Source organism: Zea mays, chromosome 1, assembly GCF_902167145.1.
Source record: "Zea mays cultivar B73 chromosome 1, Zm-B73-REFERENCE-NAM-5.0, whole genome shotgun sequence".
NCBI classification, from domain to species: Eukaryota; Viridiplantae; Streptophyta; class Magnoliopsida; order Poales; family Poaceae; genus Zea; species Zea mays.
Genome location: NC_050096.1, coordinates 269,764,182 through 269,791,065, shown reverse-complemented (window position 1 = coordinate 269,791,065; position 26,884 = coordinate 269,764,182). Strand labels below are relative to the sequence as shown.

Sequence of the window (26,884 nt, the reverse complement as noted above, 5' to 3'; positions counted from 1 at the left end):
GTTGAGGAAGAGATAAGGGAGAGGAGGATTTTATATGGCTCGCTAGTGGGGAGCCCGTGAACGTGAAGCTGTGGCTGGAGCATCGCATCTCGAAGGTTGTATGAGGTTCTGGAAGCGGCGGGACGGGGGCGCTCGCAGGATGTTGAGGACAGAAGAATCAGAAACGGGCTGACTGGGTTGTCTGTTCCATACGAGTACAGGAGGGACTGGGTCCATATCTCTATACACAGTGACACAGACGTGATGTGCTCTATATACTCTGTCAAATTTGTGTCTTGACGATCAGAGCAGAGGGCTTGAGAACTGTAACCTTGTAGTGTCAGGAGCACTGTAGCAGTTCTCACCATTCAGTTTCATTTTAATTTATAGAAAAGTAACGGCATTCTGTTCATCTAAAATGATTATGTTCATACTCTACAACTCAGGGAAGATAGACCCAGACAATCAGCATTTGTCCACAAGCGAGCTCTGTTTTAGCCAAAGTATCCTGTCAGGGCATGTTCGGTTTCATCAAAATTCTCATATGGACTGAAAAAGATTGGATGAGTTTCAATCCATTCCAAGTCAAAATCTTTCATATTTTCTTTTCCAATCCATGATGTATAGGAACAACCGAACAAGGACTTACATGGTTCAAGATATTGTTCAGCAGCACCCATAAGAAAATTCAGTCACGAAACTAATGGACCGCCAAGCAGCTTCGGAGGTAAACATGAGGCCCCAACATAACCTCTCATAAAACAGTCAGTTTTCCCTACAGCAATTTCACACCAACACCTCTTAGAGAATCTATCACGGCCTTGACCTTGCCATGGTACTTCTGGTCTCTTGACATGGAGACAGATACTGCAGGGATACCCTTGAACAGCAAGCGCTCTCCAAGCAACTTCCCAATCTTTGCAGCCGCAGCAACATCCCGTGTCGACTCCATGCTTGGCCTCAGGAGTTTCTCCTGAGAGCTTGCAGAGCATGCGACCGTGGCTGTCGGTGTGTGGATGACCTGAGCGCTCACAAAACTGTTTGTGAAATGCATCTTCAAAATATACGGCTTGAGGAACTTGGTGATTGCAGGAGCCCTAGCTGGTGGAGGGATAACCATATTGCCTAATCAAGCTGACCTGAACAAGCCCAGAAATAAGACAAAATAATTAATCAATAACGCTGACATAGCATGCAAAAACTTAAACATGGACAAGGATAATCTTGTGAAATAGAAATCCAGGACCGGATGCAAATATCATATGGTGATATAGCATGAAGGGACTGAAAGGTGAAGAGATAATTGTATTATAGTGTAGTGTCTTCACAGGGTTACAAAGCCTAACCCCGATGGTCCTCTTGGGCTGAGCTCTATGCCCAAGTCAACCCAAATCACATAACAATCTAACACCCCGCGATCAAAACTCTAGCGATCAAAACTCTAGCTACGACAAATGTTGGGACTGGATCAAAACTCCAAAAACATAGAGCGTAGGCCCTTGGTGAAGATGTCGACGAGTTGAGTCGCCAAAACATGGACTCGAACATCCCTTATGGTGACACGCCCACGAATAAAGTGGAGATCATGCTTCGTGCCCTGGTGCTGGACAAGGTTGATAGAGAGGTAGACAAGGTACTCTTGGTCAGGGGACTATGGAGCTCCTTCAAGAGCTGGTGGAACCAGAACGCCTCAACCACACCATTCGCCAGCGCCCAACATTTCAGCCTCAGCGCTCGAGTGAGAGACCACATGTTGCCGCTTCGACAACCAAGAGACGTGATTGCTCCAAAGAACGCTGTAGCCAGAGGTGGCCCTACATGTGTTCGTGTTACGGCTGCGTTGTGGTGGAAGGGGTAGAGGTGAGGGTGCATGACCCCTACTGCGCAGGAGTAGCGATCGCCGACGAGTTGCCGTCGATCAATGGTGTCAAGCAGGAGGGAGACTAGACAGAGGAGGTAGGGAATAATAGATTGATTTCTGTTGGAGTGGGAAACCCTAACCCTAACTAGGTTGGGAGTGCATATATATAAGATGAGTAATTGGACCAAGCCCATTACACTGAGGGTATGCAAGTAATTACACAGGGACTAGCCCTGAAACCAAAACAATACTCTAACACCCCCCGCAGTCTCAACTCGACGGTAGCCCCTTGGTGAAGATATCGGCGAACTACAGCGTGGTGGGACGCTGAGAACCCGAACGTCACCAGCGATGAGCCGCTTGCGGACAAAGTGCAGGTCGATCTCCATGTGCTTCGTGCGCTGATGCTACACGGGATTGGTGGAGAGGTAGACCACGCTTGTAAGTAGAGGGACTCTAACTCTCATCAGAGGATGACACTATGAGTTGGGGCAATTTTCTGTTTATTTCCTCAAACACTACACAATGTCATACCTATCTAAGGGTTGGAGACCCATATTTATAGCCCTAGAGGCTGCACTACCACACCTTCTCACACACACTACACAACAGGATTGTCCTCTAGATGCTAAAGAGACTACAGAGGACAGTCAAAAGCGACTGTTGTCCTCTAGATGCTAAAGTGACTACAGAGGACAGTCAAAAAGCGACTGTTGTCCTCTAGATGCTAAAGAGACTACAAAGGACAGTCAAGCTGTCCTCTAGATGCTAAGGACTACAGAGGACAGTCAAAAGCGACTGCTGTCCTCTAGATGCTCAAGACTTATTCCATCATTCTCCCCCTAAGTCTTGGGCGTCGTCTTGTGAGAAAGTTGGGCCATCCCGGACCTGGAGCGAAGCTCAACAAACTTGATCTTCCCAAGGGGCTTGGTGAGCAGGTCTGCAAGCTGATCCTTGGTGTTGATGTAACGCGCCTTGATGCTCCCTTCTGCCAAGCAGTCTCGGATGAAGTGGTATCTCAGCCGAATGTGCTTGCTCCGTTCGGGGTTCTTGGCCAATGCCAGAGCGGACTGGCTGTCCACCCTGAGTTCCACCGCTCCAGTGTCTCTCCCGAGGAGATCACCGAGCAGTCGAGCCAGCCAGAGCGCCTGAGTCGAAGCAGTGGACGCCGCTATGTACTCGGCCTCGCAGCTGGACATGGCCACCACCTGCTGCTTGACCGACTGCCAGCTAATGAGGCACTTGCCGAGGAAGAAGAGGATCCCGCTTGTGCTCTTGCTAGTGTCGATGTCGCCGGCGTGGTCGCTGTCGCTGTACCCGACAAGGTGTGCCTCCCCAGGGCACCTCGGGTAGTAGAGACCGTGGTCGAGAGTCCCCGCAACATAGCGGATGATCCTCTTCACAGCCTGCTCATGCTCCGTCGTCGGTCGCTGCAAGAACCGACTAACATAGCCGACGGAGTATGCCAAGTCAGGTCGTGTGTGGACGAGGTAGCGAAGGCTCCCCACAAGACGTCGGTACTGAGTAGCATCCACCTCCTCCGTCGTGCTGTCGCGACTCAGCTTCAGCCTCTCCTCCATCGGAGTGAGAGCTGGGTTGCAGTCGGTGAGCCCAGCCAGCTCAACAATACGTTTGGCGTAGGCGGTCTGGCGAAGTGTGATCCCGGAGTCTCCCTGGTGCACCTCAATCCCCAGGTAGAAGGAGAGATGCCCCAGGTCACTCATTTGGAAGGTGGCCTTCATCTCTTCCTTGAACGCTGCCACCTCTGCATCCTTGACGCCGGTGATCACCAAGTCGTCGACGTAGACACCCACCAGCAGGGCATTTTCTCCATTGCCCCGCCGATAGATGGCCGCCTCGTGCGGGCTTGGCATGAAGCCCATCCTCTTGAGCGTGGAATCCAGCTTGGCATTCCACGCCCTTGGTGCCTGTCGCAAGCCGTAGAGGGCCTTGCGCAGGCGCAACACCTTGCCTTCCTTGCCAGGGATCGCAAAACCTGGCGGCTGGTGTACGTAGACCTCCTCCTTTAAGTCGCCGTTAAGAAACGCCGACTTGACATCCATGTGATGAACATGCCAGCCCACCAGGGCTGCCAGCGCGAGGAGTCGCACGGATTCCATCCGTGCTACAGGGGCGAAGGCATCGTCGAAGTCGATCCCCTCCTGCTGCAAGAAACCGCGTGCCACCAAGCGAGCCTTATGCTTGAGCTTGACGATGGCGCCGGCTTCATCCCTCTTCAGTTTGAACACCCATTTAAGGGTGATCGCGCGATGACCATGAGGGAGATCAGCGAGCTCCCAGGTGCGGTTCGTCTCAACCGCGTCCATCTCCGACTGCATCGCGGCACGCCAAGCCGCATGTTTCTCGGCCTCCGCGAAAGACCGAGGCTCACCATCGTCGCATGCAAGATGCAACTCTCCTGCCAGAATGCGAGATGCAGGGCCTGGCACCGACGGGTCGATGAGAAGGCCCTCCACCCTTCGATACCGCAACGGCTCGCCGTCGTAGCACGCGTCGACGCGCTCCTCGTCGTGGGACAGAGGGGTCACGAGCTCCACTGGGTCGTGCTCGACACGAGCTGGTGTCGGAGAGGACGTTCCCGGAGAGGGTACCGTCGGTGCTGGAGTACGTGGTGGCGAAGAGCTCGCTGTAGCCGGAGTCGTGGTTGGAGTGCGTGGTGGTGAAGAGCTCGTTGTAGCAGGAGCTGGAGAGTGTGGCGCTGGAGTCGGTGGAGACTTGGGGGCTGGGGTAGACCTGCTCGGAGAAGAGTTGCCTACTCCCCCCCCAGCTCCCTCAAAGTGGACGTACTCGATGGTGAAGTCGTACGTCGGAGTCGTGCCGTCGTCCACCGCCTTGTCCCACACCCAACCTCGCCCTTCGTCGAACACTACGTCGCGCACCGTGCGCACACGCTGTGTTCTTGGGTCAAGGATGCGGTAGGCCTTCGAGCCCTCCGCGTAGCCAATGAACACCCCCGGGGTGCTCCTATCGTCGAGCTTGCTGATGTGGCCAAGCTCCTTGGTGAACGCGAGGCAGCCGAAGACCCGTAGGTGAGAGACCACCGGCTTGCGCCCATGCCAAGCCTCGTACGGTGTCATCCCGTTGAGAGCCTTGGTGGGCGAGCGGTTGAGGATGTAAACCGCTGTCACCACCGCCTCTCCCCAGAAGACAGCTGGCATTCCTCTCTGCTTGAGGAGAGCCTGAGCCATCCCTACAACCGTCTGGTTGCGCCGCTCGACGACGCCGTTCTGCTGCGGGCTGTACGGCGCGGAGCAGTGGCGCTGAACGCCCTCATCCGCGCAGTACGACGCGAACTCAGCTGCCGTGAATTCGCCGCCGTTGTCGGTGCGCAGCACGCGCAGCTTGCGGCCGCACTCCGCCTCCGCAGCGACCTGCACACGCCTGATGGCGTTCGCAGCCTCTCCCTTGCTGACAAGGATCATCACCCACATGTAGCGGGAGAGATCGTCGACGAGCAGCAAGAAGTAGCGTCGTCCTCCTGGTGTGGCTGGTGTCACCGGGCCACACAAGTCCCCATGCACGAGCTCGAGCCTCTCCTTGGCTCGGAAGCTCGACTGCTGGGGGAAGGGGAGCCGTCTCTGCTTTGTCAACACGCAGACATCGCAGAATTGCTCCACATGGTCAAGGCACGGCAGGCCTCGTACCATCTCCTTGACGCTGAGCCGCTTCAGGGCTTCGAAGTTAAGGTGCCCGAAGCGCTCGTGCCACTGCCATGCCCCGTCGTCTCGACGAGCAGCAAGGCAGCAAGGTTGTGCCACCTTCACATTGAGGATGTAAAGCCGATTTGCACTCCTGCGTACCTTGGCAAGAAGGCGACGAGAGGGATCCCAGATCCTCATGACTCTGTGCTCGACCTCCACGCGTGAACCATTCTCATCCAGCTGTCCCAAGCTGATGATTTTCTCAACGCGGGGATGTAGTAGACTCCGGTGAGCAGCCTGTGCTCATCAGACGTGGCGGTGAAGACGACTGAGCCGGCGCCCTTGATCTCTACACCGGAGGCGTCCCCAAACTTGACGGAGCCTCGGACGCTAGAGTCAAGCTCGGTGAAGAACTCCCGTCGGCCGGTCATGTGATGAGTGGCGCCGGTGTCGAGGCACCATCCTTCGATCATGTCCTTGTTGGAGCCGTCGCCAAGGAAAGCGCGTGCTTTCGACTCATCAAGGTGGAGGAGTGCCGCTGCGGTCGGTGCCGCTGGAGATGGCTCGATGCTTGCATGTGCCAGGAGCAGGGCCTCCTCCTCCGCCTCCGCCTGTGCGACGTTGGCCTGGCCACGTCGTGGCTGCCGACAATCCCTGGCCCAGTGGCCAAGCTTGCCGCAGTTGTGGCAGCCGTCGTCTCGTGCCGGCTTCTTGTTGCCGACGGCGCCGCCTTGGGCACCTCCACGTGCACCACCCTCAGCATGTCCTCGCGCCCCGGCCTGGGCGCCTCCACGCGCCTTGCGCGGCTTGCCGCGTTTGCGGCCTCGTGTCGAGGAGGACTCCCCCTTCTTCTTGTCACCCTGGCAGGCCTCCCACTGCTCTCGAGTGAGATGTAGCTTCCCGCCGATAGTGATAGGCCCAGAGAGAGCCCGTGGTTCGTCGCCGTCGACCACCTTGAGGCGACCAATCGCCTCTTCGATCGTCATCGTGGAGAGGTCTAGCAGAGACTCGATCGAGCGAGCAATCTGCCTGTACTTCTCGGGGATGCAACGGAAGAGCTTCTCAACAGCTCTCTCCTCATTGTAGGTGTCGTCGTCGAACTGCACCATCTTCTGCAACAGAGTGTTGAGGAGGAGAGCAAAGTCATCAACATCCTCACCTGGCTTGAAGGCCAGGTTCTCCCACTCCTTGCGAAGTGCCTGCAGTGTGGTCTTGCGGGCACGATCGCTGCCGATGCGGGTCGCAGCGATGGCGTCCCAGGCCTCCTTGGCAGTCCGCTTCTGGGAAAGCGAAAACTGCATCTCGGGCGGGACTGCAGCAATGAGGGCATCCAGCGCCCGCCGATCCTCGTGGTAGTCGACGTCGTCGTAACGAACTGCTTCCCACATGTGGCGAACCTGGAGCCGTACCCTCATCACCGCGACCCACTCGACGTAGTTGGTCTTGGTGAGGGTAGGCCACCCACCGCCGGGACCGATGTCCCTGACAATGGCCTGGGCCATGCGGCGACCATGGTACCGATCCGGGGAGGGAGAACTGCGCCGCCTGTAGAGGCCGCGATCTCCGTCGACTCGGTCGCCGCCGCCGGGAGCACCGCCGGCGCGTCTACGCCCGTCTGGGCTGCCGCCGCGTGCGCCCCCGCCTGGAGCGCCGTCGGCGCGTCGGCGCCTATCCGGGCTGCCGCCACGCGCGCCCCCATGGGGATGCGCGGCTGCCCACTGTGCCGCCTGCTCTCGCGCTGCTTCCCTCGCCAGCCTGAGCTCTTCGTCGGTGTTGTCGTCGACAGAAGCAGAGTTGCCAACTCTACTGCCGCGCAGAACCTCGAGCTCTGTTGCCGCCGCACGTGCAGCATCCGCCGCCTCCGCTGCTTCTACTTCTGCTCTCGCCGCTGCCAGTTCCGCCGCCGCCAACCGTGTTGCCCTCGCCGTTGTCGCTGCAGCCGCTGCTGCTGCTCGCTCGCGTTCTTGTGCCGCGGCGACCTCGGCCTCCTGCTGGCGCCGCGCACTCGAAGTGGCCGAGCGTAGGGACATGGTGGGCTAGTGAGGGGTTGCTGCGTGTGGAAGAGGCTGTCTCAGACGAAAGGCTGCTCGTCTGAGCAGGGGAGGAAGGAACAGTTGGAGCTCTTGCTGCCGACTGAGTGTGGGGAGAGACGCGGGAAGGAGATGAGCACGAGATGTTTAGGCTGCAGGATAGTTTGGCTCTGATACCAATTGTAAGTAGAGGGACTCTAACTCTCATCAGAGGATGACACTATGAGTTGGGGCAATTTTCTGTTTATTTCCTCAAACACTACACAATGCCATACCTATCTAAGGGTTGGAGACCCATATTTATAGCCCTAGAGGCTGCACTACCACACCTTCTCACACACACTACACAACAGGATTGTCCTCTAGATGCTAAAGAGACTACAGAGGACAGTCAAAAGCGACTGTTGTCCTCTAGATGCTAAAGCGACTGCAGAGGACAGTCAAAAAGTGACTGCTGTCCTCTAGATGCTAAAGAGACTACAAAGGACAGTCAAGTTGTCCTCTAGATGCTAAGGACTACAGAGGACAGTCAAAAGCGACTGCTGTCCTCTAGATGCTCAAGACTTATTCCATCAACGCTGACGTTGTCGCAGTAGACGAGGCTGGCGCGCTGGAGGGGGTTGTGGAGCTCTTGGAGAAGTTGGCGTAGCCAGGAGGCCACTGCCATGCCGTTGGCCACAGCACGGTACTCAGCCTCTGCACTGGAGCGGGAGACGACGGGTTGCCGCTCGGCAGCCTAGGAGACGAGGTTGGCGCCCAAGAACACGGCATAACCGGAAGTGGACCGGCGCGTGTCGAGACAGCTAGCCCAGTATCGGTGTAGACCACGAGCTCCGACTGTGGGGAGGGTCAGAGTAGAAGGCCGTAGTCGAGGGAGCCGCAGAGGTAGCGCAAGATCCGCTTGAGAGCAGTGAGATGGGGCTCCCGCAGGTGTACATGTGCAGGCACATTGCTGGACGGCGTAGGCGATGTCGGGCCTGGAGAAGGTCAGGTACTAGAGGGCACCGGTCAGGCTCCAATAGGACGTCGCATCGACAACCGGGGGCCTGTCGTCCTTAGAGAGCTTCGCCTGAGTGTCGACAGACGTGGACTAGGGCTTGCAGTCGGACATGCCAGCCCGCTCCAGGATGTCGATGGCGTACTTTCGTTGGTGGAGGAAGAGACCCTAAGGCCAGCGCTCGGCGGTGATGCCGAGGAAGTGGTGAAGGGGCCCCAGATCCTTCATCGTGAACTCCCGCTAAAGGGCGACAATCGTGCGATGTACAAGGTCAGCGGTGGACGTCGTGAGCACAATGTCGTCGGCGTAGAGCAAGAGGTAGACGGTGTCGTCACCGCGCCGGTAGATGATGAGGGGTGTGTCCGACTTGACCTCGACGAAGCCGATGGAAGCAAAGTAGGAGGCGAATCGACTGTACCAGGCCCTCGTCGCCTGCTTGAGGCCGTACAAGGAGCGGTTCAGCCAATAGACCAGATCCGAGCGAGCGGCATCGATGAAGCCGGTGGGCTGGCTGTAGTAGACAGTCTCCGTCAGAGTGACGTGGAGGAAGGCATTCTTGACGTCGAGTTGATGGATCGCCCAGTCCCGATAGAGAGCGAGGGAGAGGACGGCTCGAACGGTGGCAAACTTGACGACGGGACTGATGGTCTCGTCGTAGTCCACTCCGGGGCGCTGGGTGAAGTCCCGAAGGACCCAACGGGCCTTGTAGCGGTCGAGGGAGCCATTTGAGGTCAGTTTGTGGCGAAAGAGCCACTTACCAGTGACCACGTTGGTGCTTGGTGGACGCAACACCAGGCCCTAGGTATGGTTGGCCAGGAGGGCCGCGTACTCCTCCATAGCACGACGCCAGTGGGGTCGGCGAGGGCATCATGAACGGAGGAGGGGACCGGGGAGGCGTTCGGAGGAGTGGCAGCCGTGTCGGCTGCCAGGATCAGCCGGTCGATAGGACGGAGAACACCAGCTACGCGGCGAGTCACCATCGGGTGGACGTGTCCAGGGTCGCGGTGGATGGCGACCGGGTGGTACACGGGAGGCCCGGTGCGGGTCGACGGGGCGTCGGGAGCCAATGGAGTGGCCCGCTCGCGGCGGTGGTAGATGAGAGTGGGGTCGGCAAAGCGAGTCGCTCTCGTCGATGGGGCCAGGTCAGTAGGAGCTGAGGGAGTGGCCCACTCGCGGCGGTGGCAGACGAGGGCAGGGTCGGCGAAGCAGGCTGCGCTCGTTGATGGAGCCGCCCATGGAGCAGGAGGGGTCGACAGAGCCGCGCGTGGCACAGGGGTGGTCGGCGGGGCCGCACGAGGCATGAGAGGAGGCGCGAGTGAAGGTGTAGAGGTCGCGTGTGGCGTGAGTAGAGGCGCGAGCGGAGGCATTGAAGCCTCGCGTGGCGCGGTTAACGGCGCAAGGCGGGGAGCCTGGGGTGGAGGGGGAACTGGATCAGACTCAAGGAGAGAGTCGAGATCGGTGGGTGGGGAGGAGCCAGCAAGGGGAAACATATCTTCGTCGAAAACAACGTGACGAGAGATGAGTATGCGGTGGGAGACGAGGTCAAGACAATGATACCACTTGTGGTTAGGGGAGTAACCGAGGAATAGGCAGCGAGTGGAGCGGGGAGATAGCTTGTGGGGAGCGGTGGCAGAAGTGTTGGGATAGCAGGCACAACTGAACACACTAAAGATCAAGATATCATCGAAGAAGACCAACACGAAACGACGCAAGAAGACTCGCAGGACCTCATTCATCAGCGCCTGGAATGTGGCCGGGGCGTTCGTCAGTCCGAACGGTATGACCAAGAATTTGTAGAGACCGTCATGTGTACGGAACGTCGCCTTGTGTATGTCGTTGGGAAAGATTCGGACTTGATGATAGCCTGAACAAAGATCAAACTTGGTGAAGAAGCGGGCTTTATGCAGCTCGTCCAAGAGTTCGTCAACAACGGGGATCGGGAACGTGTCGCTGACGGTCTGAGCATTGAGCACCCTGTAGTCGACGCAGAACCTACAGGAACCATCATTCTTCTTGACCAGCAACACCGAGGAAGAGAATGCCGACGTGCTGCGGCGAATTATCTCGTGGTCCAGCATGTTGTGGCATTGTCTTTCCAGCTCGTCCTTGTGTATGGCGGAGTAGCGATAGGGGCGGACGGCAACGGGGCCGATGCAGGCCAGCAGGTGGATGTGGTGGTCGCAAGTAGACGAGGTGGAGGTAGTTTGTGGGGCTCAGTGAAGAGGTCGTCGAATTCTGTCAGCAGGGCGTCGAGGAGGGAGTCTGATGCAGTTGTTAAGAGCAATGGTGGACCGCCACCGCAAAGGCCACGCTATCAGACCTTGTGGTCCCGGAGCCAAAACTGCATGGTGAGATGGCCAAAATCCCATAGGATTGGTCCCAGGGAGGCTAGCCACTAGGTGTCGAGGACGACATCATAGCCGGCGAGAGGAAATACAAAGAAATTTGCCTGGAACGGCTCACCGTGGATGGAGAACGCGGCATATTGGAAAGCGCCGAGGCACGGAACACATTCGCCATTTGCGACCGTGACCCATAAACCGCTCTGCTGCTGGAAGATTGTCTTCGTGCTGGTGGCCGATGTAGCTGACACGAAGTTGTGGGAGGAGCCCGAGTCGAGGAGAGCGTGCAGGGTCGCCGACCCCCAACGCAGTGGGACCTGCATGGTCTGGCTCGTCCGGTCCCTCGAGATGGCGTGCAACGAGATTGTTGGTGCTGGTTCGTTGCAGTCCAGAGTCGTGTCCTCGTCCCTGCTCTCGCTGTCGTTCGCCAATTCCATGACGAAGAGCTGTTTGCAGGACCTGTTGTGGCCCCGAACGCACTTCTCGTCGCAGTTCAAGCACAACCCTTGACGTCGACACTCATCCATCTCCTCCGGCGTGAGGTGTCGGGACTGTCGGCCTAGACCACTGACAAGACATGTGGAAGTGGAGGCGATCGCCAAATCCGAACGTGGAGGTGGTAGCAGGTCCAACTTCTGTGGCGTGGGAAGAAGGCCGTGATGGCTGGATGTGGATGCCTTTGCAACGACCAGCTCTCGGCATTCGTAAGCCCGAGCCAGACTCATGGAGATCTCCAGAGACATCGAGTTCTGCCGTTGGACATCGATGCTTAGGGGCTCATGGAGACCTTGAGTGAAAAGTTGCACTTGCTGGGACTCCGAGAGGGGACCGGCCCGAGCAAGAAGCTCCAGGAACCGCTCCCCGTATTGAAATGGAAATGTGCCCTTGGGCCATTTCTATAAATGTTTTGGTGATTAGATGCCCAACACATATTGGTTTGTTTGATATAAGCTAAGTGTCAAAGGGATGCAAATGAAAAAGCAAGGTATGATTCTAGCCTTAGTAAATTGTTTTTGGTACTAACATTATCCTACTAAGTGCTCGGAACCTTGTCAAATCGAGAGAAATCGGATTGGAGAAGTTTGGCTATGTCCAGCCAAACTTGCACCAGCCTGCGGTGCACCGGACTGTCCGGAGGCTAGCGCCCCGGCGAACAGACCGCTCTCGGGAAAACGATGAGGGCTCCACGGCTATAATTCACCAGACTATCTGGTGTGCACCGGACTGTCCGGTGTGCCAGCCGCGCGCCCAGCCAACAGTCGACCACGCGATAAGCGGGTGACATGTGGCCCAGCCAACGGTCAGAAGGTCGCACCGGACTGTCCGGTGTGCCACGTGGCCCGTGGCTGGCAACGGTCGGCTTCGCCAGAAAAGGAAGGAAATCGTGCACTGTTCGCTGTCTGGTGGTGCACCGGACTGTCCGGTGCACCCACGGACAAAAGGCAACCAGGGCCTTCCAAATGGAGCTCCAACGGCTCCTAGCTCGCTTGGGGCTATAAAAGGGACCCCTAGGCGCATGGAGCAGTACACGAAGCACCCATTGAACATTCTACAACGCCAAGACTTTGCAAACACACATTTGGTTCATCGTGATAGAAATTCGAGCACTTCTTTGAGTTGTAACTCTGTTGTGCTGTTTCTTGTGCTCGTTCTTGTCTTGTGTGCGTGATGTTGCTGCAACTCTCGATCTTGTGTGTGTTGCTATTCCCCCTTACTCTTGTGTTCATTTGAGATCATTTGTGTAAGGTGTGAGAGACTCCAAATTGTGGAGATTCCTCACAACGGGATATTGTTGAGATAAAGAGAACTGTGATATTCAAGTTGATCTTTGGATCACTTGAAAGGGGTTGAGTGCAACCCCCGTCCACTGGGACGCCACAACGTGGAGTAGGCATGTATTCTACTTGACCGAACCACGGGATAAAAATCGTTGTGTCACGTGTCGTTATTCCTGTGCGATTCTCTCTCTATCTCCATTCACTTCACTTGCATAATTGCTCTAAGTTTAATACTCATCTTGTGATGAGCAATTAAGTGAAGAAGTTTACTCCGCTAGTACTCATCACTCGAACTTGGCCTTAGCCTTCACTAATCCAATATTAGTCCAAATTTATTTTGTTGAGCTGTTTTTACAGGATCACTTATTCACCCCCTCTAAGTGCTCTCACATATTCCGCAACGCATCCTGTGCGGCGTAGGGACGCCAGTTCGCCAAAGGGGTTGGCGTGGAACGGTGCCCAAATCGGATGTTGAGCAGCTCCGCGAACCTGCGCCAAGGTGGAGTGCCCTCCGCTTGTTGGACCATGTACCACTCTGCGCTGAGCCGTCGAGGTTGGAGGATGCCATCCAGACCTTTTCTTCCTCCATGATATGCTGCTGGAATAAGTACGATTCGCATTTGTTGATGAACAACACCGGACCGGTCTTCCCGTCGAATGTGGGAAAATCCATCTTGTGGGGACGGCGTGGACGGTCATCATGGTCACTGTAGGGAGGGGGCGGAGGTGGTCGACCTCGATGATGGTCGGACATACGGGCCACCTCGCGGTTCTGCTGGTCCAGTCGATCAATAGATGCTTGTTGAGCAACCTACTGGTGTTCCAACTGCTGGAGGGTGGCTGCCATGGTTGGCAGCTGTTGGGTGATGGCGGCCAGGGCTTTGGAAATCTCATCGAGGTTGGTTGGATCGGTCATGGCTGTGGAAGTGGAAGAGGGATCGCCGACTCCAAATACCAAGATGTTACGGCTGCGTTGATGTGGAAGGGGTAGAGGTGAGGGCGCAGGACCTCTGCTGCGCAGGGAGTAGCGATCGACGGCGAGTTGTCGTCGATCAATGGTGTCAAGCAGGAAGGAGACTAGACAGAGGATGTAGGAATAATAGATTGATTTCATTGCCTGCTTTCTTGATTACAAAATCCTAAATATATAGGCCTAAGGCCAGCCGACTCTTCCCCCAATAATAGGAGATAAAAATATGCTAAGACTTATCCCCAAAAGGAGATCAGTTGCTAAGACTTATCCAAATGACATCTAGCTGCTACGACATATCCACTCTAACAAACTTAATCAAAACTTATTCTACTCCCCTGATTCTCCTCTAACTGCTTCCTAGATCTCCTCTGGTATTGACGGCCCTACGTAACACCAGGCAACCTGGCCAGTCATTGTAGACGACGAGATCGATCGGCGAAGAACATCAGAAGAAGATCGTAGTCAAGAGTGCCTCGAAGATACCAAAGCATCCACTTCATAGCAATAAAATATGGTTCCCACAGATCATGCATGTGGAGGCACACCCGCTGAACAACATAAGAGATGTCTGACCTTGTGAATATACAACATAAGAGATGTCTGACCTTGTGAATATGAGATACTGAAGGGCTCCCGCAAGGCTCAAATAGGCAGTAGGGTCACTAACGGGAGCACCAACACCTGAGGAAATATTTGCCTAAGCATCCACTAGAGTGGCACATAGCTTATAGTCCACCATGCCAGCGCGCTCAAGTATGTCCAAAGTATAATGTCACTGCTGAAGGAACAATGCATCGGGGCGGTGTTCAACTGCAATACCCAAGAAAAGGTGAAGCTAGCCTAGATTCTTCATAGCGAACTCTTGCTGCAATGCTAAAATAGTGTGTTGCAAAACGATCATACACTCATACTACAAGATGTGAGTACAATATCGTTAACATACATGAGGAGGTGCACAGTGTCATTGCTACTTCGATGAATGAACATGAGGTGTCCAACTTAGGCACTTAGCGTTGATAAAACCCAACGAGATCAAGGAAGTAAACTAGCTATACCAGAAAACATATCGCATGAGGAGGTGCACAGTGTCACTGCTACTTCGATGAATGAACTGAGTGGAAGCCTAAGCGACGAAGTGAAAAAGGGTAGTAAACATATCGGACTTCAAGCACGAAGGAAAATTTCATGAGTAATGGGAGCAATCATTATGAACCAGTGAACCACGGAGTAATACTAATATCTAAAACACTGACATGAGAGGTGCACAAATCACAGTGAATGAGACCAGAAATATCTGCAACCTGAAAGGAGGAGCTAGGGAAGAGAAGTCTAATATGATGACCTCTAGCTGACAAGCATGACACAGATGCTCATGAGTGCCCCTAATACAAGAGATGACTAAACTACGAGATAGTTTGGACAACATCAAGACTAGGACGATTGAGGCAACGATGCCAAGTGTTGGATGGAGCTATAGTGGCATGCCGCATCGACGAAGATGAAGTAGTGAAAGCAGGAATCCACATAGTGTACATGGGCCCAAAGCTATCAGATCGAGCAAGAAGACTCTAGGTGACAAGATCCTTCACGGACAAGCCAAAAAGGTCAAACTCCATAGAACAAGAATTGCCAGTTGTAAACTAACAAATAGTTAATACATTTTGGATGATGTTGGGGGCACGCCCGAGGAGACGCGTCAGCATGGTGGCTGCAATAGCAAGGCCCCTAGTAGAGGCTCGGGATACCATGAAAGGTGAAGAGAGAATTGTAATATACTATATTGTGAAGATAGGGTTACATAGCCTAATCCCTCTTGGACTATGCTCTAAGCCCAAGTCAGCCCAAGTCACATAATAGTCTAGCACAAACCACCAATACTCAATGGCTTGTGTTGCACACGACTCTCCGAAAAGCATATGATAATATACATCATACAGAAAACTTCATTGATGCACTTACTTTGTTTAGTATGTATTCTTGAACTTACTGCATTTACCATCTGTACCATGTAATTGCACTAATGCTACATGATACATATGCACAAAGCAATAATATGATTGCCATATGTATCAAATGCCATTCATGAGTCTAAGTCTACAAAAGAATAAATGTCCATATTTTAGCTTTATCATCTTATAACTCTCAATCAACCAATCAGGCCTTATCATAAACTATTTGAAGAAGTTGGCATACTTCAAAGATTGAGCCTCTGAAGAACTAATGACTCAGGTGAAAAACACTAGACATCAAAATTGACATAATTACAAACTCAAAAGGCATATTAGGATGGAAAGCCAAATCCATTCTATGTGGTTGCTAACAACAGAGTGCTTGTCTAGTTGTCTTCTCATGTGAGCCTTAGTACAATATTTTTAGCATGTAAGAACAAATTTACTTTCAGAAAGATTGATCTATGTGGGCATCTTAAATTTTAAATTGTACCTTCACTTACACAATAAAAGTAGTTTTTTGAAGGGCAGGACTGGTGTAGTGGTGAGAGCTATTTCACTGAGTCACCAGATCGTGGGTTTGAAGCGGCCTCTCCGCAATGTGGAGGAAAGGCTTGCCTCAGTTTATCACATTCACACAGGCCAGGACATAGTTATTAAGGCGTCGCTAAAGCGACACTTAAGCAGTAAGGCGAGCTTGACACGCAAGGCATCCCGTCGCCTTGCCAGCTAGAGTAAGGCGCGGAAACACAAGAGGGGGCGCGCAGGGCGTAGGCGACACGCAGGGCTCCGACCATCGTAGGAGGGAGAGCTGCGGTGGAGGGATCGAGGGAGAGAGAGGAGAGCTGCTGGGGGAGGGGGAGAGAGGAAGTCTGGTGCTGGCGGCTGCTGCCTGCTAGGTTGTTAGCGGCTATTGGTGAGTTTTAACTTAAAATGTGTTGGGCCGAGTTGGGATGGGCTGACTCATTGTGAGCTTCTTTCTTTTTCTTTTTTCCTGCTTCTAGGCTGAAATTGGGCCTACTAGGCCTTATAAAAGTGCTAGCTTGCTTATTAACTTTGAATTAATGATATATAAATAACATTTTATCTAAATTTTAATGTTTATAGATATAATTAAGGTGTTGCCTCGCCTTATGCTTTATCACCTAAAGATAAAAAAGGTGTCGGTCGCCTTAATACCTATGGGCTAGAAGCCTAGAACCCACTCATGTGGGAGCCCCTAGCATTGGGTGTACCTCTTTCTAGTGGCTAGAAGTATTGGAAATCACAGCCATAGAGAACGAGATTAAAATACAATTAATAAATAAAAAACATTTTCTTATATGCTTGTTCAAGCTAAATAATCATATTTCTCCGGTCACCACTCTCTATTCAACTATTTTCACAAGAGAGGGGGGAGCGAAGGCTTTTCAGGTCTTATAAACATAACAAAAGTTTAAGGGTAGATCCATACTTCTCACGAGAAATCCAATAGAACAAAACCTCAAGTTAACCTAGGAGGCTTGGACATATAGCATAGCCACTATGAGCGGTTCAAGTATTGACGTGAATCCAGGATTGAGCTAGAAACGAGAACCCTCCAAAAGATGACAATGAAACAAGCAAGTCCTTTTTTGTCAACAGAAAAACCTTAACAGAAGCAACACATGATCCACTAAATGTAGTTGCTAACAGTGGATATGGCTATCTTGTCATATGAGACTTGTAGATGTCACTTACAAAACCACAAGCAGGAAATGACAAGTTTACTTTAGGAAGATTGTATCAGGTGGGCACCTTTCTTTTGAATGCTACCTTTCTCTTCTTCCATTGCATAAACAGTTCCACATGGACATTGAATTGCTAATTTCTAATTCAAGATGATCCGACACATATAATGTGACATCAAGTTGTTTACAATAGCGCAAGCATGGCATGCACCACCTTCTGATTATTTCAAAAATAGAATGGATGGACAAGTATCACATGCACAAACAACTAAGGACCAACACATATTAGCACTTAATATCTAACATTTTTGCTTGGTATAATAACAAACTTGTGTTTCAAACTGCTTTTAGGAGACGCAGACTTCTAACAATATACATATCCTATACAAAATAAGTACTTGAACTTAACCGAAGCTAAGACACATTTCACTGTATTTCATATTCAACCATAAATATAAAAGGGTGGCACCACAGGGTTGGTTAGCACCGCCATAATAATTTCATCAGTTGATTCACATAAACCCACATGGCATTAGTATATGAATCATCATTTCATCAAATTTTCCCTACAGGTGGGCAGCTGAACTTTGATAATCGAAGCTGCAAAAGGAACTTTGACAGATTGGTTTTTTTTTGTTTTTTTACTAGACAGCTTACAGAAAAGGGCATTTTGTTGTTAAAAAAACAAGTAACAGCAGGTGTAGGTTAATATCCAGAAGGCCGGTCAGTATTATACTGAACATCGAGGTCATACTAGAACGTTTTTTTTAATTTGCTGGCAGGGGCGCAGGGCATTTGCCAAAAAAATATATTGAGGGGAGAAAAAGGAGCCAAAGTACAATAGAAAGAGAAGACGTAAAAACAAAAATAGGCCCAAATGAGGGATTTAGGCCTTCAAGACAAAAGAGGAAAAAAGGCCTATGGCAAAGGTAAATTTTCTCCTAGCCACTTGGCTCCCACATTAACCATAGTCTAACCTACTAAACTCCCCACTCCCGTCGAGACAGGCTCATCCCATCCCCATCTCCTGACTCCAACTATCGCCTCTCCCATACTCGCCCTTGCCCCCATCCATCGCGACGCCACCTGCTCACCTCACAGCCACCGCTTCCCTCTCCTTCCTCCCCTCTGAGGCTCCTCTTACACCCCTCCCGTCCGCGCAACACACTTGAGAGCCTATAAATTTGTGTATTTGATTTTTTGGGAGTTGAGACCGACACGGGCACGTCGTGGCTTAGGCTGATTTGGTGACTAAGGAACTAGAGCGAATCGATCCCCTCCAATCCCCTGGTCACCAAACCAGCCCTTAAGGAATACCCGTGCCATGGCTTGGCTCTACCTTAGACACGACGCGACGCGACAGACTAATCGTTCTTTTCATGTCCATGCCCTAACACGTCGTGGTCTAGCATGCCAGGCCGGGCCGGGTGGTCTAGCATGCCAGGCCGGGCCGGGTGGCATACTGGCATGTTTGGACATGTATAGAGGAGGGCTGCTTCCTGACAACATCTGCGTAGGTGAGTTTGGGGTGTTTAGTTCGTGCATATTAAATATTTGAATATCAATTATAAGTATTAAATATAGGCTTAATAAATTCGTCTTGTTTTTAGCCTTTATCTGTGTAATTAGTTTTATAATTAAACTATAGTTAACATCCATAATTATCATTTAAAATTCGATATGACAGAGACAAACTTTAGTTGGGTACTACCACATTCGAAGCTGGCTTACCCTGAACTGTGGAGTCTCTGGGACGAGTTCTATGTCGTCGCTGCACACCGGCGGCGGTCCACCGGGCGCTGGAGACGGCAGTCTCGATGAAACAATTACCGCGAAATCTGCAGTGCGCTCAACCAGATCTGGCTTTTTGGCAGCGGGAGGAGTGGCTGGAGAGGTGGGTGCATGGGGCTTGGGGGCTTGACGGCGTAGTATTCTGGGCGGATCGGCGATGAGCATCCGCGCCGCCATCTTGGATCCCTAGAACGACTTCTTGTTTCCACGGGAGCGGTGCTTCTTTCCACGGGGACAAACCCACGACGGGGGCATCGGGGGAAATCGCCTACCGCTGCGTTAAACCCAGCGCAGGAGAGAGAGAAATGGGGAGGGAGAAACAGTGTACCGGGTCAGTCGGCAGTCGCCGTGTCCGAGGTGCTTCGCGAGGGCGGTGGCTCGCAATCGCCCGTCGTCGCCACTGGCACTGGGAGTATAGGTGTACATTTGGGCCGGGCCTGATGGGCCGGCCCGAAGCACGGTAAAAAAAGCACGGTCTAGGCACGACACGGCACGAAATATTTTAGTGCCGGACCGGCACGGCCTGATATATCGGGCCGGGTTTGGGCCGAGGTCACGGCCCATGGGTGGGCACGAGCACGGCCCGTTTAAGGCAGGCACGAAATGCCACATATAGAGGCACGAAAAGGCTCATATATTTATTAAAATCACACTTCATTCCACACTTTCATGTACTTGATAAAGAACACAAAGCTATAGATAATGTTAGTTATATGTTTTTTAGCTTTGAATTAGAGTATGTGATGTAATTTTATTTTTGTTATGGACATTAGATAATAAATTGAACTTACGAACTTTATTTAGAGCTGATTATACTTTTTTTCTTTCTAACAAAATGTTTTGTAAACGAGGTAGTCATTGCATAGCTCTAGTAACTTAATACAAATATTAAGTTTGCTTTTGGTCAAATTTATTTGTCTTATCTTTTATTTGTTTTATTAAATTTGTTTTGAATTTCGGGCTCTGATGTGAATTTCGAGCCAAAAACTGTATTTCGGGCCAAAAATTGAATTTCGGGCCCTAATGTGAATTTCGGGCTTTTATAATTTCGGACCGCCCGAAATGAGCCCGGCACGTTTAAGCAATTACGGGCCAGGCCGTGGGCCGAGGGTTAGGCCCATGGGCCGGCCCGGCCCGAATTCAAATGGGCCGGGCCAGCCCGAAATTCAAACAATACGGGCCTTTTCGGGCTTGGGCCGGACCGGGCAGCCCGAATGTACACCTATAACTGGGAGGAGGAAACTATTTAGCGTGTTAGGACGCAAAAAAAAATTTGTTCGCCCTTTTATAGGAAATTTAGAAAACCACATGGCAGTCTCTACTCTACCGATTCGGAGTCGTACTCGTGCATGCCCTAAGGCTGTCCGCAGCGCCTGCTGCGCGACCCCCCCTCACCTTGCCTTGTAGCATGCATGGCGGTTACATGCGCCCGTCTGGCTGCAGCGGCTCCCTTACCAGGCGCTCTACGCGGAGGTACGCTTCTCTCTCTCCCTCGTTCTGGCGTGCGTGTGGTACTCTTCAAACACTATTCACGTGGGCTCACTTCTAATTGTTAGTAGATGAAAAATTTATAATAGATGAAAAGTATATATAAAAAATGATATTTTATAGTTGTAGTGGGGTATAGGATGAGTATTTAGGGGGAATCGCTGCGGGAGATAAAAAAAATAGGGGTGAAATATTGATGATGTGACTAAAAAAGTGATATAGGGAGAAAAATTTAGAGAAAACCGCTGCGGATAGCCTAAACCAACTCCAACAGACCTCCTAAAGAACTATGTATCTGTAAAATGCACGCTCAAACATATCCTTTGTCCAGCACGCTCTATATGTCGCCTACTTCCACTCCACTCCGTTGTCATCCGTGTTCTCTCTCCTCTACTTATCCCAACGATCGTGCTCCACCAGAGGTGGAGTAGATGCACAGTTTTCGCGGGAAGGAAACGGTCGGATAACAATCCACGAGAGAGAGCTTGAATACACGGAGTGATACGGATGCTGTTGGAAAGCACACACCATGAAAGGCATAATACGAATGTGCAGTCGGATGTTACTAGAGTTGGTCTATCTGCTGAGAGAAAACGGACGGCCACGAAAGTACGTGGACCGAGACCGATGAGTTTATTTTTTGCTATTTTGGACCTCAAGCGGCTTCTGTAAAGTAGACCTCACAGTTTGGCCTTTGATAAAATGGTCTTCTCCACCTTGTCCAAACTATACAATAGAATCTGTCCAACAATATTCATTTAGTTTTTCATTAACTCTTTCTATCACGTGAGAAGACTATTTTTGCCCCTTATCTATTTTACCTTGCTACGTCGCTGAGTCTGGCTCAAGTCATGTAGGTAAGTTGTAAAGCAGTGCACAAGATGAATGTAATGCAGATAACAAGAAAGAAGAGCTAGATATTTGGTTGTCCTAATTTTTCTTCAGGCGCATCCGTTTGTATAATGCAATTATCAGCAACCTAGTTGATGGTAGATGCCATTCAGGTACTGAAGAGCTTGCTGGCAGTTGCATTCTGCTTCCTATAGTGGGGAAGGGGAATGCTGCCGAACATGCTAGCTCCATTATGTTTGCCATGAAAAACAAATTGGTAAGTGTAGCTGCTTTGTTTTCGCCTTTTACAATTGTGGCAATGTTTTCTTCTTCTTTAATCTCATTTTTCTCGTGACAACAGGACATTACGTTAGGAGTTGCTATAGGGTCGTCAACACAGATACAACTACCCTGCAGACTCTCGAGATCAATGGTGCAAATACTATGCCAGAGTATGCTTTATACAGTTGTACCCAATGAAAATGGTTACTTATGTTGGATAACGTTCCTGACTGCGTTATGTTGTTTCCTGGACAGCGGTGTTCTGTTATTTCCTGGACATGCGGCTATAGGAGACTCCCGAGGAAAAACGAATGTGTTCTGATGTTTCCAAAACAGAACAGGGGCAAAAGCGGTAGAAAGAGATAAAAGAAATTATTAATTGTATTAAGTTGATTTATGTTGACTACAAATGCTATTATAAAGGTTGGGCAAGGTAGAGAAGACTGTTTTATCGAAGCCCAGTTTGTGAGGTCTATTTTATCGAAGCCGCTCGAAAGAAGGTTTATAATAGCAAAAAAACTCACGAGTTTTTTTTTGTGCTATACATCCCGAATCCGACGCTCCATCGAGTGTGTGCGGCGGCGGGAGGAGACGGAAGAGAACGATGCAGGCGGTGGCACGGGCGCGTGGGCTTGCGGCTGCGGCTGTGGCTGCGCGGCCGTCGGCGATGGAGGCAGGGCACCGCGGGCAGGTGCAGCAAGCCCGGGGCATTGTGGTGCAGGTGAGGGACGGGAACCTGGAGCGGGCGCTGGCGGTCATGGAGCGCAAGATGAGGTCCAGCGGCATGGAGCGCCTTATCCGAGCGCGCACCCACTACCACGTGAAAGACTCGGAGAAGCGCGTGCTCGCGCGTAAGGCGCTTATGCAGCGCGTCCGGTCCCAGGAGCTCGGCAAGAAGCTCCGCGAGATCCTCATCAAGAAAATCAGGTCAGGGCCACCATCCCATCTCCACCGCTACATGTACCTGTTAACGCACTGCTTCTGTGTGCCTGTGCTTGCCATTTTTCTTGCTGGCTGATTTGTTGATCAGATATTCAGTGGGTAGAGGTGACGAATTGGAGCGAGTTCTATTGTGATCGCCAAGTGCTCGACGAAATGTCTAGGGAAGTTCTATTTGCCACACCTAGTGGAACTGAGTTGGTTTGCGGGTTGAGTTGCGCTGAGGAGAATTTTGACTTCTGAGCACAGTTTTACCCTGGTCGACGGGGCTGAATTGGAAGGCTTGTGTGAGCTTACCCATACTTGAGATGGAATACTTTCATTTGCACCAAACTCATTCTTAGCTCACTTAGGCATCCACGAAACAGGTGCACTGTATGGTAGTACCAGGATGTTGAACATGCTACAAATTTAGGAGCCTTTTGGTAGATATTTTCATGGCATGTGGTGATCCAACTTATTAGGTTACACATGTTTGTGTCACTAATTTGATATTGTCTCTTTATCATATTTGTTGCAAAATTTGGCACTCAATCATTTGTATTAACTTTTGGTATTATATCTATCTGATTTAGGTGTAATTCTTTTAATTCCATTTTATTAGGTTATAGTCACTAAAATCCTAGCTTCATTAGCAAAGTTCTGGGTAATCTTTTTTTTTTGTGTCAAAAAATGCCTAATAAGTTCTGGGTGAATAGTAGAGTGACTCCACACATGCTGCCCTCAGATCAGGGATTTACAAATTTCATGTGTTCACCACAATCAGCAGTGGAGAAAATAGCTAACCTATGACCCCGAATGTATGGTCCAATAATGAATTTAATATTTTGGTGACTCTACTGAATGGAAGAGTCTAACTGGTTGGTTTAGCTCCTTATGAATATCAAAGTAATTCATAAGCCATACATTACTTGATCTGAATTAACTCCATACATGTCACATTTGTTAAGGGAGTTGTTCCCTTTTCAGAAAGTATTAGAGTTATCCCATGAGAAGTGTTATATTTCATCCGAAGTGTTATAATAATTGTAAAGACTTATCTACCTTTTCCTCACTGAATTTATCTAGTGAGTAGTGAACGTAGATGCTTGTTCTGTTCCTCAGTTTTGGACTGAGGCTGTTTCTACTGCCACTTACTTGACTAACATTTAGCCTTCCTCAGTTCTTCAGGGGGGATTCCTTTTGAGTGTCTTCGTAGCAAGGCGTCTGACTATTTAAGTCTTCGTTTGTTTGGTTGTTTCTGCTATATCCATCCTATAAGCACACTAAATTGACTGTCCAGTCTGTTGAGTGTGTTTTCTCGCATATAGTGTTGAGCAATAAGAGATATTGGGATCTAATTGCTCATCATATTAGTGTTGAGCAATAAGAAATATTGGGATATAATTGCTCATCGGACGAGGATCTCTCGAGATATTGTTTTTATGAGACTTGTCATTTTTATCCCCGTCCTTCTTTTGATGCTTCATCAGCATCTCACATCCTTGGTTGATCTCATTTTTTTGTTGTTTTTCTGAGACGCTCCGGCTGCTACTGTACCACAAAATATGGTCATTTGCCACTAATGGTTCGAGCTTTCAGACTCTGTGATCATGTGATATTTTTTTTGGTGTGTGTGTGTGTGTGTGTGGGTGGGTGGGGGGGGGGGGGGGGGGCTAAGCTACGCAACTTTAGAATTGTTTCTTTAGTCTAAGCTGCTAGAATTTTCTTGCTGAATTGACCAGATGCATATAGCTGACGAATCCGCTGAAAAGGCCCACACTGAAATGTAGAAGTGCCCCAGAGTTGCCCCTTTTGTTTATTTTATAATCAGGGAAATGGGCTAGTAATTTATAAGTGAACCTTCATTGCACAGAAGAATTATTGCATTAGTATTTATATATAGTGTGATACAATATCATTTTATCATAGCTCTCACTTGTGTGGGTTGTGAACTTGTGATCTCATATTTGATTAGTTATCATGGTTATTAGTTATGACCATGCCACATTCTGATCCATCATTTATGTGTCTGAGAATGTTGTGCAAATAGTCACTGTTGGTGGTATGCCAATGCAACACCAATCATTTGGAACTATGTTGCTGTTTAACTTTTGTTTGCTATTTTTGCTTCATCTGCAAACTAGTACGTTCTTATGCTGCACACAATTAGAAATATGCAGTTGATGTGTACCTTCGTTGTTCATTGGGAAATGGTTTGCTCTGTGCAGGGGCCAGTGAGGACATCAGCGCATTGGCCATTTACGGGCAGCATCTGTGTGGGTGCTCCCTTTTTGAGCGTGTGGAGAATAAACTCAACTGCGACCTTGAGCAAGAGAACTTTTGCTATATTGCATGAAGGACAGATTGAGAATAAAACTAGTTTTTGGCGAACGAACTATTGTATTTTATTGTACAATTTAGTATCTATATATGGATTTAACTGCTGTTTGTGCTGGACTTAGAGCCTTTTTGTTTGGGATTATAATATGTTCAGATTATATAATCTAACTTATATCAAGAGAACTTTTGCTATATTGCATGAAGGACAGATTGAGAATAAAACTATTTTCAAAATTATAACTAAAATATTGCCAATGTAAATTTAATGTTAAATTCAATTTATTTTATCACGTTAGAAATATTTTTAAATTCAAAGCTAAAATATTGATTTTAAAAATTTACGGTCAATTTATAACATGATTATATTCCAAGCAAGGTTTTAAAGTCGTCCGATTAGTCGTGATTAGTTGGCTTTATCGTCGAAGTAAGCACGATTAGAGGTTAGTTCAAAATAAGTTAGATTATATAATCTGAATAGATTATAATCTCAAACAAACACCCCTTTAGGCCTTGTTTGGATACTCTTGTATTCACCTTAATCTATATGTATTAAAGTGGATTGAAGTGTAAATTAATTTAAGTTACATTATTGTCGGCGTTTCGACCTCGGAGACCGTCTTCCGGAGTCGAGGTTGAGTCTGAGCCCTGGGGTCGGGCGAGGCGGAGCTTCCTATGGCGCCTGAGGCCGGACTTGGCGGCTGTCAGCCTCACCCTGACGGGTGGCATAGCAGTCGGAGCAGGGCAGGCGACGCTGTTTTCCTGTCAGGTCGGTCAGTGGAGCGGCGAAGTGACTGCGGTCACTTCGGCCCTGTCGACTGAGGAGCGTGCGTCAGGATAAGGTGTCAGATGATCCTTGCATTGAATGTTCCTGCGATACGGTCGGTTGGCGTGGCGATCTGGCCAAGGTTGCTTCTCCGCGAAGCCTGCCCGAGCTGGGCCTCGGGCGAGTCGAAGGTGCGCCCGTTGCTTGAGGAGACCCTCGGGCGAGACGTGAATCCTCCTGGGTCGGCTATCTTTGCCCGAGGCTGGGCTCGGGCGAGGCGAGATCGTGTCCCTTGAGTGGACGGAGTCTTGACCTGAATTGCGCACATCAAGCCTTTGCAGCTTTGTGCTGATGGGGGTTACCAGCTGAGATTAGGAGTCTTAGGGGTACCCCTAATTATGGTCCCCGACAGTAGCCCCCGAGCCTCGAAGGGAGTGTTGGTACTCGCTTGGAGGCTTTTGTCGCATTTTTTTGCAAGGGGACCAGCCTTTCTCGGTTGCATTTCGTTCCGGTGGGTGCGCGCGAGCGCACCCGTCGGGTGTAGCCCCCGAGGCCTCGGAGGAGTGGTTTGACTCCTCCGAGGTCTTAGCGCTTTTCGTGACGCCTCGGTCGGTCTGGTTGTTCCCTCATGCGAACTGGTCGTTGCCCGAGTGCATAGTCAGGTTCCGAGTTCTCGGGCTGGTATGTTGACGCTGTCAACGGTTTGGCCGGAGCCGGGTTTGCGAGAGCAGCCCCCGAGCCTCCGCACAGAGCGAGAGGACGGTCAAGGACTGACTCGGCTTTTATCATACGCCCCTTCGTCGCCTTTCCGCAAGGAGGAGGGGGGAAAGCGCCATGTTGCCCTTGGAGGGCGCCGAACATGGTGTCTCCAGTGAGTTGCTAACGGGTGATCCGAGTGGACGCCCGTGCCCCGTTCGATAAGGGTCGGCTAGTGGCCCAGAGGTGCGCTCCAAAAGTACCTGCAGGTGATTTGCCGGACCCGGTCCCGTTTGATAGGGTCCGAGGGCTCGATGCCTCCCTCTGATGGGATTCCGTTACAGAATCGCTCCTGCTGGTCTCGGAAATGTCCTAGGGTACCTCGGGAGCGTAGCCCGAACCTCGGCCATGTATCGGACGTACCCAGAGTCATCCCTCGCTCTGCGTGCTCTGAGGCGGCTGTCGAACCCTTCGGGGGCCAGCCTACGAACC

The 26,884-nt window shown here is 50.8% G+C and overlaps 2 protein-coding genes and 1 non-coding gene across 5 annotated transcripts; 1 reads left to right on the top strand and 2 right to left on the bottom strand.

Annotated features, from left to right (window-relative positions):
* Positions 1–538: 538 nt before the first annotated feature.
* LOC100285345 (Ribosomal L18p/L5e family protein) lies at positions 539–19,451 on the bottom strand. Of its 3 annotated transcripts, XM_020553185.3 has the most exons (3): positions 19,012–19,128; positions 14,228–14,432; positions 539–1,118 (listed from the first exon to the last, which is right to left on the bottom strand). In XM_020553185.3, exon 3 carries the CDS (start codon positions 1,097–1,099, stop codon positions 755–757), a length of 345 nt encoding a protein of 114 aa, XP_020408774.1. In that variant the 5' UTR covers positions 1,100–1,118; positions 14,228–14,432; positions 19,012–19,128; the 3' UTR covers positions 539–754. The 3 variants fall into 3 exon arrangements, with proteins under 3 accessions (XP_020408774.1, NP_001335994.1, NP_001151709.2); NM_001349065.1 differs by lacking the exons at positions 14,228–14,432; positions 19,012–19,128 and adding an exon at positions 19,400–19,451 and having other exon boundaries at positions 548–1,118; NM_001158237.2 differs by lacking the exon at positions 14,228–14,432 and having other exon boundaries at positions 551–1,118; positions 19,012–19,338.
* Positions 17,251–17,367, bottom strand: LOC111590754 (small nucleolar RNA snoR104). The gene has a single exon (XR_004855791.1). It is a non-coding gene; the product is annotated as a small nucleolar RNA snoR104 (small nucleolar RNA).
* A 2,776-nt stretch (positions 19,452–22,227) lies between the features above and the next one.
* On the top strand, positions 22,228–25,109 carry LOC100191958 (30S ribosomal protein S21-like). Its single transcript, NM_001137382.1, has 2 exons — positions 22,228–22,599; positions 24,822–25,109. The coding sequence occupies exons 1-2, from the start codon at positions 22,277–22,279 to the stop codon at positions 24,829–24,831; spliced, it is 333 nt and encodes a 110-aa protein (NP_001130854.1). The 5' UTR covers positions 22,228–22,276; the 3' UTR covers positions 24,832–25,109.
* The last annotated feature ends 1,775 nt before the right edge of the window (positions 25,110–26,884 follow it).